The sequence below is a fragment of the Panthera uncia genome, chromosome X (assembly GCF_023721935.1).
Source record: "Panthera uncia isolate 11264 chromosome X, Puncia_PCG_1.0, whole genome shotgun sequence".
NCBI lineage: Eukaryota > Metazoa > Chordata > Mammalia > Carnivora > Felidae > Panthera > Panthera uncia.
The window spans coordinates 12,553,288-12,573,575 of record NC_064817.1 but is presented as its reverse complement, the minus strand read 5'-3'; the positions used below and the strand labels follow the sequence as shown (position 1 = coordinate 12,573,575).

The 20,288-nt window shown below is 42.0% G+C and overlaps 1 protein-coding gene and 1 non-coding gene across 7 annotated transcripts in view; one reads left to right on the top strand and one right to left on the bottom strand.

The window, feature by feature from the left end:
- Positions 1 to 20,288, bottom strand: part of REPS2 (RALBP1 associated Eps domain containing 2) — a 213,469-nt gene that overhangs the window by 72,796 nt on the left and 120,385 nt on the right. For 5 of the 6 annotated variants that reach the window (XR_007460453.1, XM_049643524.1, XM_049643519.1 and 2 more), the window contains exons 10-13: positions 19,926 to 19,995; positions 18,500 to 18,553; positions 13,108 to 13,153; positions 9,146 to 9,282 (exon numbers count right to left, since the gene is read on the bottom strand). Coding sequence is in view for 5 of the 6 variants with exons in the window: in XM_049643524.1 (XP_049499481.1) it covers positions 9,146 to 9,282; positions 13,108 to 13,153; positions 18,500 to 18,553; positions 19,926 to 19,995 (307 nt within the window). In the remaining variant the exon portion in view is untranslated. The remainder of the gene's footprint in view (positions 1 to 9,145; positions 9,283 to 13,107; positions 13,154 to 18,499; positions 18,554 to 19,925; positions 19,996 to 20,288) is intronic. The other variant, XM_049643523.1, reaches the window with a different exon arrangement.
- On the top strand, positions 3,522 to 3,594 carry TRNAK-CUU (transfer RNA lysine (anticodon CUU)). Its single transcript has one exon. It is a non-coding gene; the product is annotated as a tRNA-Lys (tRNA).

Below are 20,288 nucleotides of genomic sequence, written 5' to 3'. Positions count from 1 at the left end.
CTATAGAAAAATAATAAGGTGTGCTACCCAAATTAAATTAATATAGACTGCTTTCTCTGACACCAAATCTGCTACAACAAAGACCTGAACAAAGAGAATTCTGATGAAGAACAAAGCAATTACATTTCTGGATCTCAGCATCACTGCCTATAGTATGTGAGAGTTGGCCAAGATAACATTTAAGTTCTCTTTTAGCATTGACACTTTCTGATTCCAGAATTTGTTTGCCAGTTTTTTCCAGTAACTCCTTCTTACACCATGGGGTATGTGATACAGGTTAACTAGGTCCCAGATGAAAACACAGGAAGAGTTACGCAACAAAAACGCATGAGAATTAACTAAGCGGTAAAGATCAAGTTTCATTTCTTGAAACTTTGTGACAAGGTGTGACAAGGTGTGACAAGGTGTGACAAGGTGAAAAAGGCCTTATCCATTAGAGATACATATAATGTATATATGAAAGTATACAATATCTGGCACTTGATCTGGGGATGGGGATTTTCTACTTTTACATAAATTTGAAGTTTTCCTTAATACAGTTTTTAACAGAGTAACCAGTATACAGAATATATACAAAAGAATGACAAAATTACCAGTACTGACAGGGATATATCTCCAAGAAATAATGACTTGCCTAAAAGCATTGGGGAAATATGTACAGTGTGATACCAATTATTTTAATGACAAAAAACATTAAATTGATATTATGAGTGGACTAGAAAATGTCAGAGGGATAGCGGGCTTGGTGGAGATGAGGTTAAGGAACAGATCTGTCTGCACTGTACACAGAACAAAAAATGTGTCTATTACTCAAATGAGTTTTATAAGCATTTTAACGTATATTTATTTTTGAGAGACAGATGGCAGGCAGGGGAGGGGCAGAGAGCGAGGAAGACACAAAATCTGAAGCAGGCTCCAGGCTCTGAGCTGTCAGCCCAGAGCCCGATGCGGAGCTTGAACCCACAGACCACGAAATCATGACCTGAGCCGAAGCCGGACACTTAACTGACTGAGCCACACAGGCGCCTCAATAAGCATTTTAAAAATAAAGGTCATACCTTTATCCGCATCCTCCAGGTATTCTAGTCCTGTTCTTTCCCACAGTCCCTTGTTCAAGCACTCAGCCAGCCAGGGAAAGCTGTAAAACCAGAGAGTCGATAGAAAAGAGAATGCATCCTGCCTAATTGCAGCACTAGCTGCCCCCTCACCTTGGCAAGCCTTTGTAAACCCTCTACAGGCACAAATCACAGCACTATGCTAGTAGAGAAACTTTCACATAACTATTGGAAAAGAAAAAAAACCCTATATATAGCGGAAGGAACAGGAAACAGGAAAAAGAAGGACCAAGTGACACTATAGTGCAGCCAACACCTTTTACCTATCAACTACTGAGAAGTTCAAAAGGAAACCTTAATGCTGTCACTACAAATTCTTTCTTTTTAAGTTTACTTATTTTGGGGGGGGGGGGGCAAGAGAAAGACAGGGAGAGAATCCCAAGCAGGCTCCATGCCACCAGCACAGAGCCCAATGGAGGGCTCGAACTCATGAACCATGAGAGCTCGAACTCACGAACCATGAGATCATGACCTGAACCAAAATCAAGAGTTGGATGCTTAACCAAATGAGCCACCCAGGTGCCCCTGTCACTACAAACTCTGAGTGTTACTTCTAATTTTTTTAAATGTTTTATTCATTTTTGAAAGGAGAGAGAGAGAGAGAGAGAGAGAGAGAGAGAGAGTCCCATGAGTGGAGGAGGGAGAGGGGCAGAGAGAGAGGAAGCAACAGAATACAAAGCAGGCTCCAGGCTCTGCGCTGTCAGCACAGAGCCTGACGCGGGACTCGAACCCATGGACCATGAGATAATGACCTGAGCCAAAGTCAGATGCTTCACTAACTGAGCCAGTCAGAGAAAAAGTACAATTGTATGCAAGCAGCCAGTTAATGATTCTTTAAATGTTTTCCAAACACTAAAAGGGATTTCCTCCATAATTTGTGGTAGCTGCAGGATTGCTTAAGCATTTAAAAGTCCAATAATGAGTATGCTGCCAAACTCATCATCTAAGTCAAGGATGTGTCCAGACAACTAAGAGACCAGTTAACAAGGTTACAAGATAGATCAATATGTAAAAACCCATTATATTTTGGGGCACGTAAGTGGCTCAGTCAGTTAAGCATCCGACTTAGGCTCAGGTCATGATCTCACGGTTTTTAAGTTCAAGCCCCACACTGAGCTCCACAGTGGGCTTCACGCTGACAGTATGGAGTCTGCTTGGGATTCTCGCTCTCTCCTGTTCTCTCCCTGCCCCTTCACCACCTGCACATGCTCTCTCTCTCTCAAAATAAATAAACTTAAAAAAATTATATTTCTATACACCAGCAATGAAGACTGAAAAAATGAAATTAAGAAAACAATTCCCTTTAAACTAACATCAAAATAAACAAAATACTTAACAATAAATTTTTTAAGTGTGAAACTTATATGTGAAAACTACAAAATACTGTTGAAAGAAATTAAAGACTTACATAAATGGAAATATATCCTGTGCTCATGAACTGTAAGACTTAATACTGTTAAGATGGAAAACATCATGTTGCAGACCATAAATGTGTACAATTTTTGTCAATTACTCTCATTATAAAGTTGGGGGAAAATATTGTTGAGACAGCAATACTAACCAAACTGATCTACAGAGTCAATGCAATCCCTACCAGATGCCCAGCTGCCTTTAATATAAATTGACAACCTGATCATAAATTTCATATGGAAATGCAAGGAACCCAGAATAACCAAAACAATCTTGAAAAAGAATAAAGTGGGCAGATTCACATGTCCCAATTGCAAAACTTACTACAATTCTGCAACAATCAAGACAGTATGGTGCTAGCTTAATGGAATAGAATTGAGAATCCAGAAATAAACCTTTATGGTCATGATCAGTTGATTTTTCAACAAGGGTGCCAGGAAAATTAAACAGGTAATTAATAGTTTTCTCAACAAATGGTACTGGAACAACTGGGTAGCCACATGCAAAAAAACAAAAAACAAAAAACAAAATTTGAACCCCTGCCTCACACCACATACAAAAAATCAACTCAAAATTGATCAGAGACCTAAATGTAAAAGTGAAAAATATCAAACTCTTAGAAGAAAAGAGTATTTGTGACCTTGAATTAAGCAATGATTTCTAAGATATGATACCAAAAGCACAAATGACAAAAGAAAAAATAAACTGGACTTCATCAAAATTAAAAGTTTCTGCACTTCAAAGGATACCATCAAAAGGTTGAAAGGACAACCCACAAACTGAGAAAATATTTGTAAATCATATATCTGAAAAGGGACTTGTATCCAGAATATATAAAGAACACTTACAAACTCAACAATAAGAAGACAAACAGCCCAATTTAAAAATGCGCAAAGATTTTGAAGAGACATTTCCCTAAAAATGGCGCAAATATGGCCAATAAGCACATGAAAAGATGTTCATCATTAGTCGTTAGAAAAATGCAAATAAAGGAGTGCCTGGCTGGCTCAGTCGGTAGAGCATCTGACTCTTGATCTTGTGATCATGGGTTCAAGCCCCATGTTGGGTATAGAGATTACTTTAAAATAATAATAGTAAAAAAAAAATGGAAATCAAAACCATGATAAGATAAAACTTCATGATGGCTAAAATAAAAACGACAGGCAATAACAAGAGCTTCAAGAATAAACTGCGGTCCTCACAGATTGCTAGTGAGATGGTAAACTGGTGCAACTACTTCGGTAGTTCCTTGAGATGTCCAACTTACAGTTACCGTACAACCCAGAAAGTTCACTCCCATGGATATCCATGAACTGATAAATGAATAAAATGTGCCATATTCATAGAATATAATATTATTCATCCATAAAAGGAATGAAGTTGTCCTACATGCTACAACATGCATGAACCTCGCAACCATTATATTAAATGAAAGAAGCCAGTTACAAAAGACCATATATTGCGTGATGCCACTAATATGGAATGTCCAGAACAGGCAAATTCATACAAACGGAAAGTATGTTAGAGGATGCCAAAAGCTGGGGAAAGAGGAAAGGGGAATGAAAAGGGGCTCCTAGTGAGCATGGGGTTTCTTTTTAGAGTGAGGAAAATGTTCTAAAACTGGATAATGCTGGTGGTTGCACAACAGTGTAAATCTACTACAAGCCACTGAATTGTATACTTTAAAAAGGGAGAATCTTAGGGGTGCCTGGGTGGCTCAGTCGGTTAAGCATTGAACTTTGGCTCAGGTCATGATCTCACTGTTTGTGAATTTGAGCCCTGCGTCGGGCTCTGTGCTGACAGCCCAGAGCCTGTAGCCTGCTTTGGATTCTGTGTCTTCCTCTTTCTCTGCCCCTCCCCTGCTCACGCGCTGTCTCTGCCTCTCTCTCAAAATAAAAAATATTTAAAAAAACTTTTTTAAAAAGGCGAATTTTATAGTGTGTGGATTTTATCTCAATAAAGCTTTGATTAAAAAAAATTGTCCAGACTGCCAAACTGAACCATTAAGCTGGATGTGTACTGCAGACCCAAAAGTTTGGGGGTGGGGCAGGAATCCCATACTCCTACTAGATTTTAAAAGAGAACCAAGTAGCACTCACATGAATGATACAATAAGGAAATCTATAAGGTCAAAGCTGTCTGTGTGAGCAAATTCATCCTTTGGAGAACTTGAACGGTTAAGTTGGTAAGACATATTGTATCTCTTCTTCCCAAGATGTTTACCTATTTCTCAAGTTGCAGAAAAATGTATTTGTTTGTAGGAAACCCCAGACAGACTCTTCTCAGATTGCCAACTAAAAAATACACCCCCATTCCAAGGTAAGAGAGAGCCATTATCACACTTTGCCCATCCGTAGATCTCACAATGGAGGCTAGAGGAAGTCCTCTAAAACTATTCCTCACTATGGGAAAGGCACTCAAAAGGAATCTGAAGAACCTATCAGAACCTTAAAGAATGACCTAAAATGCTTCTGTTATTTCAGGTGCATTCTAGGAAGTGGCAACAGATTGGTCATAAAAATACCCTGGATAGAGAATAGTAGGCAAGTTTGAGACAGGTAAACTCAGCCAGGAAGGACATTTCTGGTGCTCTCAGGTACCATCTGGTCACTGTGACTACGGAGTGAAAAGTAAAATTTTTAAATTATCGGGGTGCCTAGGTGGCTCAGTTAGTTGGACAGTCAGAAGTCCAACTTCAGCTCAGATCATGATCTTACGGTTCAGTTCATGAGTTTAAGCCCTGCATCGGGGCTTGGGGCTGTCAGTGCAGAGCCTGCTTTGGATCTTCTATCCCCCTCTCTCTCTGTGCCTCCTCCACTCATAACGCTCTCTCAAAAATAAATAAAACATTAAAAATAATAACATCTATATATGAGGCAAAATTTAAAAGATACAAGTGCAAAGGGGCACGTAGGTGGCTCAGTCAGTTAAGCATCCAACTCTTGATCTTGGCTCAGGTCACGATCTCACAGTTCTTGAGTTCAAGCCCCACATCAGGCTCTGTGCTGATATCGTGAAGCCTGGTTGGGATTCTTTCTCTCCTTCCTTCTGCCCCTCCCCCACTTCTTCTTGCTTGCTCTCTCTCTCTCTCACTTAAAAACCAAGATACAAGTGGGTATTCAATGAAAAGTGAGTTTCTCTCTCACTTCTGTTCCCAGTCATCCCATTCTCTTCCCCAGAGGCAACCACTGTTACCACTTTTCTAAGTATCCTTCCGGAAACTGTCTATACATTTAAAAAGAACATACATATTCTGCACTGTGCCTTCTTCACTTAGATAGGTCTCCACTTAGTACACATACCTTATTCTTTTTAACTGCTTCGTAAGTATTCATAATATGGATGTACTATAACTTCCTAGCCCTGGAATGGATTTTTATTATCAGGATGTCTAAAGCAGAGATAAAACATTAGCAACCCATGGGTAGTATCTACCCATGGATGTGTTTTGTTCAGCCATCACAATGGTTTGAACACGTGGATCTCAATGTATTTGACCATACGGGATGTAGTGGAAAGAGCTGTCCACCAACATCCACTCTCCTCTTTTATAGTAAGAGGGATGTCAGCGGGAAATGGCTACCCTACCAGGAGCTACACTGCCCAGCTGCCTGCAGCCAGCTATCTCCACAGGACTAGCTTTCCCCAGTTAAAAGTTGAGTGGAAGTGATGAAGGTTTCTGGTCTGCAGCTTTAAAGGGATAGCTGTGTTTCCTACACACAGTCCCTGCCCCTCCTGCCAGGCTGACGCCCAATGACTGGAAGAGGGCTCTCCGTGGCCTGAAGGGGGTTCACCAGCACCGTCCTCTGGTTGCAAGCTTTAGGCATGGCTTTGGAGCAGGTCACTGTTGAGAGTGGAAGGAGGGTAGTGGAACAAAAGATACCCCTGTTATGAAAAATATTTGCTTTATGAAAACAACTGTTTCGATGAGCAACAGGAGGTTAGGTTCTAAAAAGTACCACCTTCGCAGTGTGGTTTTTCTTACAGGAATTTCAGTAATAAAATGTTTTGTGGCTATAAGCATAGAACTATAAAATCTAAACATCACTGAACAAGTCCCAGGTTTGACTACATCTAGGTTTTGTACACTTGCATCACCACAGAGACTTTCTTACACGTTTTTATTTTCTCTCAAACACAGCAGCTGTTCAAGCCTTGAGAGGATGGCTCCGCAACCTGGATCAGCTATTACAAAGGTGATCTGATCTCTCTTTTACACACGGCATTCGTGTCATACCAATGCCTGCCTATGAAAGCATACACCTTTAGGTCTAATACCAGCACCTACCTATCTAGAGCCCTGGGAGAATCTAGACTCCTGTGAATATAAGTTGAGACTGTTTTACAGGTATCAAAGTAAAGCCAATTGTCCCTGACTGCCAAGTGGCCTTGTTCATTTTTATAGATGTACATTCTATACCAGCCCTTTGCGGGGCACCTGGCTGGCTCAGTCGGTAGAGCATGCGACTCTTGATCTCCAGGTTGTGAGTGCGAACCTGATGTTGGGTGTAGAGATTACTTTAAAAAAATAAAATATTCAAATCAGCCCTTTGTTATCCTTCCCCATATCATGTTACCTATCTGCATAAATGTGAAGGCATTAATGCCACCCTCTTCTAAGCTCTTCCCTTAAATCCCACCCAAATCCGACACCAAGTCTGTGGGCTCTCCTCCCTTTGGTAGCTACAGTCTTTTATTCTATATCCTTCTCCTCCCTTTATATAAACATCAGCCCTCCTATGTAACAACCACCTCATCACTTTCTTCACTTCCCTCTTTCATTCCTGCTTCTTGGCATCATCTCTCCATCCTGTTTCTTCTCCACACAGTCAGTCCACCGTAGGCCACTCTGACTCAGCAATCTAGCCTCACTTCCCCTGTTTTTCACAATCCTGTGTTTCTACCACAGCAGGCGACTGGGGCTTGGTCCCTCTGTGAGCCCACCAAGGAACTATCCCACGGGAGATCAAGGGAGTCAGGGGACTTTATCCTCAGACTCCCTTTCCTCAATGATCTTCTGTGCAAATGAGTGCGTATGGATCAAACATGCTGCTATTAGGATCATGTTTATCATCTCACCAAAACCCTACAACTCTGCGGACAGTTGGCCCTATTTTACAGATTAAAAATCTGAAATGCAGAAAGATTAAGCCACTTGCTGAAAATTAAACAGTTAATAAGCAGCTGAGCTGGACTCCAAATCCAGCCTCGTCTCTTCCATTCTATGATGCAATGTCGGAAGAGCCACAGCACATCCATTCCCCAGCACGGTCGGCACTCGTGGGCTTGCACAGCCAGAGAGATGCTTGCATGCTTCCAGCCTCTCCTCCCAAGGAAAACGTATTAAGATAGCTGCCCAGATTGTTTTAATCTTCTTGCATGCATAGGAAAACCTTCTAGGTCATAATCCACCAGCCATGTGAAATTTTTATAGCATCATCATCCGTGGCTACTCCCACCTCAAATACCAGTTACTATGAAATTATGCCAGAATTTGGATCAAAGTATGGGGGAAAATGCAAGGCAAATTTTTATCTGATGAACTCATGGCAGAGAATCAAATTTCATAGAGAGTTCCAGACTCTAGTATATTAAAAAACAATCTGTAACTTTACTGTGAGGAGACTACTTTATTAGAACAACTAAAACATGCTGAGCTTTGCTGGGACACAGGGGTCATGCTAATGTGTGAGCCAAAGAGAGTCTTTTCTTGCTTTAGTAGAAAATATAATCATCTGCAAATCACTAGCATCTGAGGCTGGCTTGATTTAAAATGCACACAGATATAGAAAAAGTTCCAGGAAATCACTGAATTTATAGCTTGCCTACATTAGTCAGCGGAACGGCCCTCGCTGCTCCCAAAATAACACTTGGGAAGGCGCTGCATCCTAGCACCTTCACTAAAGCCAAGGCATGGTTCTCATCTGCTGCTCTGTAAGTTCCCTAGGAGGACTTCTCCCCCTTCCCAGGGAGCCAGGCAAGCAGACAGGGCCCTCCAACCTCCCTCACCACCCTCCCAGCTGTACAGTGGCTGCCTCAAGGAAGTCCCAGCCCCAGAAGGCCCCCAGCAGGCTACCTAGAGGAGCCCTGGTCTTAATCCCCTCCACCAACCAGCTAACCATCAGTCAGATTTAGAAAGCAGAGCCCCCTTAGCATTAAACCCTCCAGGACACAGGATCTTCACCACACGGGTAAGACACAGGAGAAGATTCTGGCCGGGTGTTGGTCACCAAGATCTTTCACAAAAGAACCGCGTAAGCGTTGGGGAAATAACAGACAGTAATCCCATATATAAATTACCATAATGCAGCAGAGAACAAGACCCCAGCCATGCACACTCAGTGGGCTATGTGGGGTTAAAGTATTTTAATCCTCTTGGTACAGAATTTCTTAATTCCTGGTCCATAGCAAGTGTGGGCAAGGCTCCAGACACATGGGAGATTCTATCTGCCTAGAACTGCTTTCCCTCCCAGGAATACCATAGCAACACGAAGACCTTCCCAGGATGGGAAACGGCCAGGTCTGCTCGTCCCGTGAACTCACAAAGACCTCTGTGGCAGACACACATCCACGGACTCCCACAGGAAAAGGAAAGACTGGGGTGCAGAGGGGCACTTCACCTGGCACACTGGGCTGGAAGACTTTATTCAGATCCAAGGAGGAGGCTCTGGAGTGGGTTTTCTGTGGCCGCGGTGGCGGGGTGGGAGGGTCCTCGCCCCTTTTCATGGCCTCTTCTATGGAGGTGCTAGAGTAAGATCTGCAGCAAAATAAGGAGAGGTCGGAAGGGAGACAGCAAAGCTTTAGTCTCTGAAGTAGGGTTGGAATGGAAACACCCACTACAAAGAACTGACCAGTTCCCATCTCGAAGCAACAATGAATTCTACTGTCCCTTGGGTGCCAGTATCCGCAGTAACTGCCCACACCCAACCCGTGAATCAGAAACTTTTTTCACCTCTTTGTTCATATTATATCTTAGACCTAAATTTACCCAAAGGAAAAGCTAAATTCAAACCAGTTTCTACTGGTACTGTTAATAAGAATAACATGTAAACCTTCTGCTTAGGTACTTCCATATTGTAACAGAAGGGCTTCATGGGTTAACAGACTGCAGAAGTTACCTCCTGTTTACATGCAAACGTGATGACAGGCACATATGGAAGTGGGACAGATAACCTGAGAGTAAGTATCCGATGCTCAGGGGAATATGCCACAAGTGAAATTCAGGAAAGGAAAACACACATCAGTCAGATGGAGGGGTCGAGGCTGTCTCACCATGACAAAGACCAGTTTGGGGGTAAAATTTTCAAAGCAAAAGCATCCTCTTAACCTTCTCCCTCCCTCGGTAACAAGTCAGTAGCTAACTAACTAGGCAACTTCTGAGACTGTAACTCCAATAATGACATTTAAAGAAATAGGAAATAAATAACTTGCCAAGGGTTGCATAGCTAGAAAGTTACATAGGTTCGATTCAAACTCCAATCTCTTTCTAAATTCCATTTTTAAAATATTCTGATACTGCCTATGAGCCAGGAAAGAAATCTCTTGGTAGCAGCGGCTAAACTACTTAGAGACGTAATTATTTTCTAAATTAATTCAACTCAGTCTATTGCTTAGAAATAGCTTTGTGGATGAGTTCCCAATATGATTTTCTAAAAAGCGGATGTGTATATCCGTTCTGCTCAGCTTCTCGGCTAAGTTCATGTCAAAGAAGAAAATGACCTTTGAGTGAGAGATAGGTTCTAGGGACAAATTAACCTCAGGAAACTGCTATCAGTATTTAGCTATTAGAGAGGCATTTATAAAATCAGAATCTATCTATTACTATTAAGCAATTTCAATTCTTGGTAAAGCTGGTTTGGGCATAGCAAGATTTTACCTTCCTGAATCATTCCCTCAGGGGTTTCCTTGTGGTGGCTGAAGAGTTTTGTTTGTCAAGCAAGGTTGCAATCTTTAATAAAACCACCATAATGGCATGTGACGTGCTCTGGGGTGGTCCCTGTAAAATAAGTGGCATGACGGGCAAGGCAAAGGCATGTAGGAACCAGCACGAAGAACGCTCTAGTACTTTCAACCAGAGTCAGAGGAAATCGATAAGAAAGAACATTTTCAAATGGGAACTCTTGATTTGAAAAGGAAATGGGAGACTCCTGCTAGAAATTAAAAGAACTTTCAAGCATTTGACTTCGGCTCAGGTCATGATCTCACAGTTCTTGAGTTCAAGCCCCGCATCAGGCTCTGTGCGGACAGCTTAGAGCCTGGAGCCTGCTTCGGTTTTTGTGTCTCCCTCTCTCTCTGCCCCACCCCTGCTCATACTCTGTGTCTCTCAAAAAATGAATAAATGGTAAAAAAATAAAAAGATTTAGGGGCGCCTGGATGGCTCAGTCGATTGGGCGACTGACTTCACTCAGGTCATTATCTCACAGATTGTGAGTTCGAGCCCCATGTCAGGCTCTGTGCTAACAGCTCAGAGCCTGGAGTCTGCATCAGATTCTACGTCTCCCTCTCTCTCTGCCCCTCTCCCGCTCACGTTCTGTCTTTCTCCTTTAAAAATAAACATTAAAAAAAATTAAAGAAAAAAAAAAGAACTTTCTACGCCAGACAGAGCTTTAGTGACATTTTTCAGTCAAGAAAGAAAAAATAATATGTGTGCGTGTGTACACTAACACATATATATAGTTAGGCACACCATCCCGTCCCACATACCTCATTCCATTTTATTCCCATATGTAACCTGTATACTTGTATTTCCATATGGAAAGTTAACTGAGTATCAAATAAGTGATACTGGAAAACTAGGACTACAACCAATTTCAATTAAATGTGCAGGGAATCAACACAATAATGAATATAAGTAATGTCAGAATGGGGATTTTCCCTCTTCCCCTCACATTTCTACAAAGTTTTATTATTCTAAAAAGGAAAATAAAAATAATTTGACTCTCTCGGTCTCAGTAAAGACCCAGTGGGTTGTAGTGAAAATAAAAAGGTCCAAATTAGACCAGGAGACCAATCCTTAAAAGAACATATAAAATTTGGCCATAGAGGGGTGCCTGGGTGGCTCAGTCAGTTGAGCATCCGACTTCAGCTCAGGTCATGATCTCACAGTTGGTGGGTTCAATCTCAGTGTCGGGCTCTGTGCTGACAGCTCAGAGCCTGGAGCCTGCTTCGGATTCTGTGTCTCCCTCTCTCTCTGCCCTCCCCCACTCACTCTGTCTCTGTCTCTCTCTCTCTCAAAAATAGATAAACATTAAAAAATAAAATGAAATAAAAAATAAAATAAAATTTGGCAGAGATATTAATAATAGAATATGTGACTATGAAGTTTTGTACTTTCACTCGCTTTGAGAAAAAGAGGAAGTCAACAGAAGAAAAATGTGAGGCTCAAATTATAGTTAATATAGCACACCTAAGCAGCTTCCTGCAAGTCAAAGGTCAGATAAGGAGGTCAGACCTCCTACTATGAGGTCAGATAAATGTTACTATTCCTACATCCTAAAGTCAGTACAGACTAATTTGCAAAAGAGCCATTCATCCTTAAAAAAACAACAACAACAACAAAGGATGAGTAAATGTGGCAGCCACAGAGAAAAACGGTGACTGTATCTTTTCTTCTGGCCAAAAAGAATTCCTGTATCTATTGTTTCAAAAAACATGACTATAGGTATCTGTACCTTCTATAAACAAGAAAACAAATCCCCAATATAGAAAATCCAGATATACAAGTTAGACTAAGGGATAACTCTCAGATTTACACAAAGACGAGATTTCCTTAAATGTCGGTATTTCAAGCATATAAAGTATTATCAGATTTAATTTCACTTTTTCAGGGACGTGTCTAAGTAGCCAAAGGAAGAAAAAAGTCACTAAGAGCCAAAGCAAACATTGGAAGCCACAAACGTACTGTCCTATCTTCCACTGTATTCCTACCACTGAAAAGTGCTCCCAATACCATCTCCCCTCTCTGATGTTCTATTCATGTTCATGTATTTCTCCTCCATCTGCCATTCTGATGTCCAATGCCAACCGCAACTCTGCCTTCCTGGCTCTCCCTCTTCTACCAATCTAAAAACTGTGACTCCAAAAAGAGGCTCTAAGATAGGATAAAACAGACCATAAGCACCGCTTACCCGAAGCTTCAAGCCTCATTTTAAAATGACTGTGAGTATTTGTTTTTCCTACTCTAGATTTTATCCCTCAGGTGTCTGTTTGGTGTCGACCTTGTCATGACAGTAAATTTCAGGGTTAGTCACCTCTTAACCACTTTTCCTTCTCTGCAAAGCCACTGCCCTCTATTCCTTATCATCCTGCAACAAGGGGGCCACGTCATGCAAGCCACTTCTTGTCAGTCGACCAGCCAGCAGCAGCCACCACATTCTACCACTAAGAGACACAGAAATTAAGAGTCTCCCAGCAGCACTGCAAGCTCCGATCAGGCCCCTCATGACAAAGGAACTCACCCATTGTCTAAGCTGCAAATCTAAAGGAAAAGGAGATCGTGGGTTGGGCTTTGGGTTGTGGGACTTTATTTCTAGTCAAAGAAAGGGTACGAAGGGCATTAAAGCAGAAATTAAACGAACACTACCTGGATCTTGGTCTTGCTTTGAGGCTGTTGGAATCCTTAGAAGTGGCTGAAACAAAGACCGGTTGTTGTTTACTTGGCTTTCATTTCTGCAGTTGAACAGGTTTATAAGCAATACCTGGGCTACTAGAGAACATATATCTCAACAGGTAAATATGAGGTGCAGGCATCCCTGTGGAGAACTTAACCGCCTCCACATCTTCATTATTTTCTCATTTCATTTCTAAAGCTAAAGGCACAGTTCAAAGGAAAGAAAATCCAACATTTTTCTTCCTTCTGTCAGAGCACTAAGGAGCTATTCTCAAATCTACGCTGATGAATAAATTCCAACCTAAAAAGACAACCCTCTCATGGGGTTATCTACTTATATGAGGGGTTCTGATGTGTGGTTTCCTTGGTCTATCATGATAGCCTAGTAACTGATTTTGAACCAGGCTCCCCTGAAGGCTAGGAAGAACTCTATCAGGTTACATATTTTAAGAATTTCTTAAGAGACACTGCCAGAGTAGCATGACCACAAGAAATCAAAGCTCCCACAAGCTAAGTTGAAACGAGCAACACAGCTTTTCCTACAAGAAAATATTCTTGTGTCCTATGTCCCTGTGACCAAATCACACAGACAATAGTACGGAATGAAATCATTAAGATATTTTACCAACCATATGAGACTTTTCCTTATCAAATTTAAATCATTAACAACTTGCTCACTATCAACACCCATGGACCCTAACTTTCCCATCACAAGTTGTTGGGAATAATTAGAAACATTTACAAAAACATTGATCCTTTTTTATATTTTCAGTACCCTATGGAAGACAACTTTAGAAACCACCAGTTATGCTAAGGTTTTGCAAACACTGCAAATCTTTCATCATAAAATCTCATAAAAATTCATAGAAAAAGTGCTACTAACTAGGAACAAGGAGAATATCGTTTGTATATTGTTTGCAGAAATTCTTCCAGAGAGAAAATGTCTCAATGCATCATCCCACCTTTTTTTACATTGCTCTAAAGATAAAAACCCTCCTTGGTATGAAGGAGCCTAGATTTATGATGGTCGTTAAAATCTATGAGTTAGATAAGCAGGAGAGAAAGAGGAGTTAAAAATGCTAACAAGGCACAAAGCAAAGAAGCAATATGTATTCCCTTAGATATGGTCAGCTGTAGAAAAGACACATTTCTCTCAAAACAAGCATTGTGGCTTGTTGTAGCGAGAACACAGGCATGTTTCAACTTCAACCCATCGAAATGCTCTCGGAGCTCTGGAAAGCACTGGACGCCTGAGGAGTCTGAGCCCTGTCTTGCCCATTATCACGCACCCCCACCCACATGTACATGGAAAACTACCTCTTCCCACCCCACAAACTCCAGGCAGCAGAGGAAAGCGGCCTAAGGGGAGCTGCTCCTGCAGCCAAGCAGGCCGCCTTGGGGCTGAGTGGACAGTGCAACCAGACTCACCACAAATCTGGGGGCCGTCCTCCGGGCAGGCTGCCCACAGCTGGCTCTGACCCCTCTTCTCCCTCAGGCTACACTACTTTCCAGAAATAGTGTGGGCCCGGGGACACCTGGGCAGCTCAGTCGCTTAAGCATCTGACTCCTGATTTAACCCTAGGTCATGATCAAGCCCTGCTGTCAGTGCAGAGCCTGCTCGGGATTCTCTCTCTCCCCCTCTCTCTCTTCCCCTCGTCTGCTCTCTCTCTCAAAAATAAATAAACATTAAAAAAAGAGAAATATGTGGGTTGGGAAAGTCTTAGTCATTTTAAAATAAAAGTCTGGTTCCCCAAACCAGACAGTAGTGACCGTTAAATTCCTTTGTCAAGTGCCATTATCTCTTTCTCCTAGGTAAGAATGGGTGTGGAAGGGTGAACCCTGCTGGTGAGAGATAGACCCACAGACAGATGGGGTGAGGGGTATGGATAAGCAGTGGGGACGAGGACAGGAGTCCTAAGGCCTACGTGTTCCTCCTGGACACAATACCAACTGTTGCGTCTCTGAACCTCAGTTTCCTCACCTACAGAATGAAGAAAATAAAAATGCAGCCCCTTTCTCCTGGGGAGAGAGAAGGCAAAGGTACTTGGAAAACAATCTATTTTTGAACTGTAAAATATTACTGTTGTAGAGTGCTAATTTTTCAAGCTTAGAAATCTGGATTCTAAATGTAGTTCCTTCTAGGACAGCAAAGGAGGTGCAGGTGGGAACAGGTAATGAAAGGAGAAAATTGCTCTACCCCATAAGGCCATGGGGTGAGAGCTAGTAAACGGGGAAGCTGCTAGAATCACTAACAGCTGTCTGAAGACTACAGTGTGGGGATAAACAGGCCTAATCCGCTCAGCATAGCCTAGAGACATCAAGAAAAAGATCACCATTGTGCAGCTTGCTCTGAGGAATGAGGCTGCAGTATGTTAGCTAAGAAATCTACTTTCAGCAATGAAAAGGATAAGGGCATATTAAAAAACCACGTGACAAGGAATACCCCCCCCCCCTTCCCTGACAGCAGTCCTACCACAACATCCTCCTCCTCACCATTACTATTATCATTATTATCAACACTACCAGCCACTGTGGAAGAACAGGGCAGGGAGAGACTTCTCCTGCCACCTGCAACAATATACCACAGGCAGGGCTTGGTGAGTCCCCACAGGTTTCAGATCACAAAAAGCTGGAGAACACTATTCCGGTTCAGTCGTCCATCAGCTTCCAAGCTCCTGAAAGTCAGACTGAGCATTTGGGGCATATGAGCATCTGCAAAAATGGCAAGGTCGTGTTGTACTGGAATCCAGGCCGAAGCCAGCAGGTAGGTCATAGCTTCTCATTTAGCTAGGAAGAGGGAAGAAGGACAACTTCCCAGAACATTGCAGGCATGTCATCGTTCCAGAAGATTGAAAGAGGATAAAAAGGCAAGCCTAAAGTTTAATTCTCTAAAAAGCAGCAACTCAACTGAGGTAAACTGCCCGTGTGGCATGGACAACCACCACCTTGAAATTCTACAGCGTCTCGCACTGGAAATTCAAACATTCCCCAGGAAAGGGGGTATTAAATACGTTTCAGATGAGGGATTCCCTCATATCCACTCCAGATAGGGCAGCAGTGGGAAAAATGAATCAGAAACCACATAGCATGTTCCCAGGCAGAATGTGAAACAAATTCAGATGTACTTCACGCACTGTCGCACACCCTGATAGGATTTGTCTGGTGACTCCGTGCCCCATTCAATAAAGAAATCTTAAAAATGACATCTACAGTTCAGGCTCCAGAGAACACATGATGCTCATGGAAAAAATAGGAAGTTATGAGCCTCAAAGACTGTTGGAAAAGCACCAATTTAACTCTCCAAAATCAAATAGCTTTTATTAATACTGTCAACACGAAGTTTACAAAACCTGAGGTACATCCACTCTGGCTCCAGAAATTAAAGCTGGAAAGAACCTACCTCATGCATTTGTCCTAAAATGGGTTTAGAGGGCAAGCGTAAAGTTTAATTCTCTAACAGGCCAGCCAGCCATTTGTCTTTACACAAACTGAGCATCTCTCTTTCTGACGAAAGAACCCAAATCAGTTTCAAAAGCCCAAACTAGGCTTGAGAATTCCTACCACTTTGGGAGTCATGGTTGATCTATAAACTCAGTTTTCTATTTCTTTTTTATTTTTATTTTTTTGATGTTTTATTTTATTTTTGAGAGAGAGACAGAATGTGAGTGGGAGGGGGGGGCAGAGAGCAAGGGAGACACAGAATCCGGAGCAGGCTCCAGGCTCTGAGCTGTCAGCACAGAGCCCGATGCAGGGCTTGAACCCACAAACCGTGAGATCATGACGTGAGCCAAAGTCAGATGCTTAACTGACTCAGCCACCCAGGTGCCCCAACAATTTTCTATTTCTTAATATCATCTTCTAGAGGCAAAGGTTCCAAAAATAGGCTACACACCGGAACTGCCTGGCAGACGATCTAAAAACACAGATTCTTAGACCTCTTCACTAAAATCAATCATATATTCTCATTTGTATTCATTCTCACTCTCTCCCCTCCTCCTCCTCTCTCCCCCACTCCCTTCTCTCCCTCCATCCCTCTTTTTATTAATTTGTTAAATATTTATTATTTTTGAGAGAGAGACAGAGTACGAGTTGGGGAGAGGCAGAGAGAGAGGGAGACAAAGAATCCGAAGCAGGCTCCAGGCTCTGAGCTGTCAGCACAAAGCCCAATGTGGGGCTCAAACTCACAAACTGTGAGATCATGACCTGACCTGAAGTTGGACGCCCAACCAACTGAGCCACCCAGGCGCCCCTATCCCTCTCTCTTTTAAACCTCAAATGAACTTGGTGTCTGGGGAAAACTGTACTATAGCATAAGCCTCAATGTTCTATTGACTCCTTTGTTCCAACTTTAAACAAATAAGCTTGGGATGATAGCTAACTAACCCAAACAAACATGATTTACTTATTAAATATTATGAGAGAGAACAATAAGAATGCAGCAACCTCTTTCATGTCCTCATAACCGGAGCTCCAAATAGTAACGCCCTCCCTAGCCAGTTTGTTTTTAACTAGGTTCATCTTAGTTCAGTGATGGCTCCCATCAAGAGAGCTGAGGACACAGGCCTGGCCATCTCCCTGGTTCACAGACCCAGTGCTGACTCTCCAAGAACGTGGGCAAACACACCTTTTCTTTTTCTCCTTGGAATCTCCTCCATGTAGAAGCACATTTACTTACTTGCCTTCCTGGTGGTGAATTTTCATGAAAACATTGGAGATTTCTGCTTTGGAAATGGAGAAGTTCAACTGTGGGCCTCCACTTGATCTACCTCATTAGCTCCTTACTCCACAGAAACCACAATGGCTTACTGAAATCTTCTCAACTCCAAGTCTTTCCAATTTTACAGTAAAAGTAACAATGAGACTCTAACTTCAAACTGAGTGCTCCTATTGGTGAAACCTAAATTCAGAACTTAAAAATAAAAAACCGGGGCGCCTGGGTGGCTCAGTCGGTTAAGCGTCCGACTTCGGCTCAGGTCATGATCTCACGGTCCGTGAGTTCGAGCCCCGCGTCGGGCTCTGTGCTGATGGCTCAGAGCCTGGAACCTGTTTCAGATTCTGTGTCTCCCTATCTCTCTGACCCTCCCCCGTTCATGCTCTGTCTCTCTCTGTCTCAAAAATAAATAAACATTAAAAAAAAATTTTTTTTAAATAAATAAATAAATAAACAAACAAATAAATAAATAAAATAAAAAAACCACCCTCTTTTCAGGTATAAAAAGCAACCAAAGGTTTCATTAAATAAAACCCAAGGCAAATATTTAGAGAGAAACATACACAACCATCAATTTTCTACTCACTGACACTGTTAGGTTTTTTAAATTAGAAAACAATTACACAAAAATGTATTAAAATTGTTTTCTCCTACCTGTATCCTCAGACACGTCCTTTGGTAAGGCTTCATCCGCAGTACTTTTCAAACCTAGACGTGTTTTGTTTTTAAGGAACAAGAGAAAGGAGGAGAAAAGAAAACAAAACCGTAAAATTTTATTTCTTAGGCACATTATATTAAAGCAAAGAATCCCTAGTCATCACTTATGAAAATGGTGTTACAAACCTCTGTAAGTTGCTACAGCACCCAAACAATAGAGACCCCTTGAAGTAGGGAAATAGGTTCTCATCCCACAAAGAACATAGCTGAATTACCAACTTTCAACCGAGCGCGCCTCTAGTGGCTAGGAGGAGTATTACCAGGAAGCGCCAGAAATCTCCTCCTTTCATTCTTGACATCCAGACCAATGACATCAGAATCTCTCCAGGAGTGAGATGAGGGCTTTAGTACTTTCAGACCCGTCATTCCAACGCACAATCAAGGCTAAGACCCGCTAGGAAAGAACGTGATCAGAGTACACACTGCTACAAAAAATGTCTAGTTCTGCCTGCCTCTCCTGAGCAAAGATTTAAATAGAGAGCAAGCGATCATTGCTTCCTAATGGAAAACTTACTTTTCATGTTTAACTCCTGTACAAGGTTGCATCGGTGGCAGGTCTCGACAACAAAACTTGAAATAGCTTCACTGATTTTTAGTCCCTTCTGATAAGCCTCTCATTCATGGGTAGTAAATCAGTATCAGCTAATAAAAGGAATACTAGCCTGAGACTCAGAAAATCTTTATTCTTACCTCCACTCTTTTTATTATTAAGCAAATGACTCCTACTGCCTGAATTTCAGTTTACTCATCTCTAAATTTTAGGTGATAAAACATACTAGCCTCTGTTTGGCTTTGTGAGAACTGAGTAAGGCAGTAAATGAGGAAGGACCTGGTAGATTATAAAGCATTATATGGAGTGGTGGGAGTGGGGAGAGGTCCTCCTGTTCTAAATATTCCCAGGCCAACTCATCTCTGTGCTTAACGGTAGCGCTAACATGGAAAACTGAGCTGCGCTGCTTCTCACTCGCCCGGTAAGACAGACAAATTACCGCTGGCTTCCCGACACAGCTTCACATCCACAAAGTAACAGAAGATAAATCCAAAGGACAGAAACTCTCTCCAGAAAGATAACTTCCTCAAGGATTAGACCTGTATACAAATGTGCGTTTGTACTGATGTTCTGGGATCACCTCTGCCAACCCAAGATGTTACGCTCTCAATTCTTTCAGCTTCCAGTCATTTCCTAATCAGTATGACCAAATTCCAAGTAAAGAGTCAGGACAGGTGAGTAAGGGGCCAATGAGTTGAGGGGCTTTGGAAGTTCCTGTTACCACATGCTCCCGAAATCAGCCATTCCAAGAGAAGTGGATGAAGAAACACAGGTAGAATGTCCCTGAAGGAAGAAAACTCATTCTTTTCATACCTTGTTTGTCATCACTAGTCACATCTTGAGTTGGGACAGGAAAGTCAGCCATGTCTTTAACAGATAGCTTCTTGGAAAAGAAAAGTAAATACATTATACAAGTTGAAATGGAAATTACATTATGTGTACATATGATGAAATTGCTTTAAAAGCTACACATCTTGCCAATATTTTGGCTTCAGTAAACCCTGACATCTAATACTTTTTTATTTTGGGGGGTTCCTAGGGAGGTATAAGTTAATTTGTATTGAAGGTTTACATGTGGGGCGCCTGGCTGGCTCAGTCAGTAGAGCCCATGACTCTTGATCTCAGGGTTTTGAGTTTGAGCCCCACCCTGCGTGAAGAGATTATTTTTTTTTAATT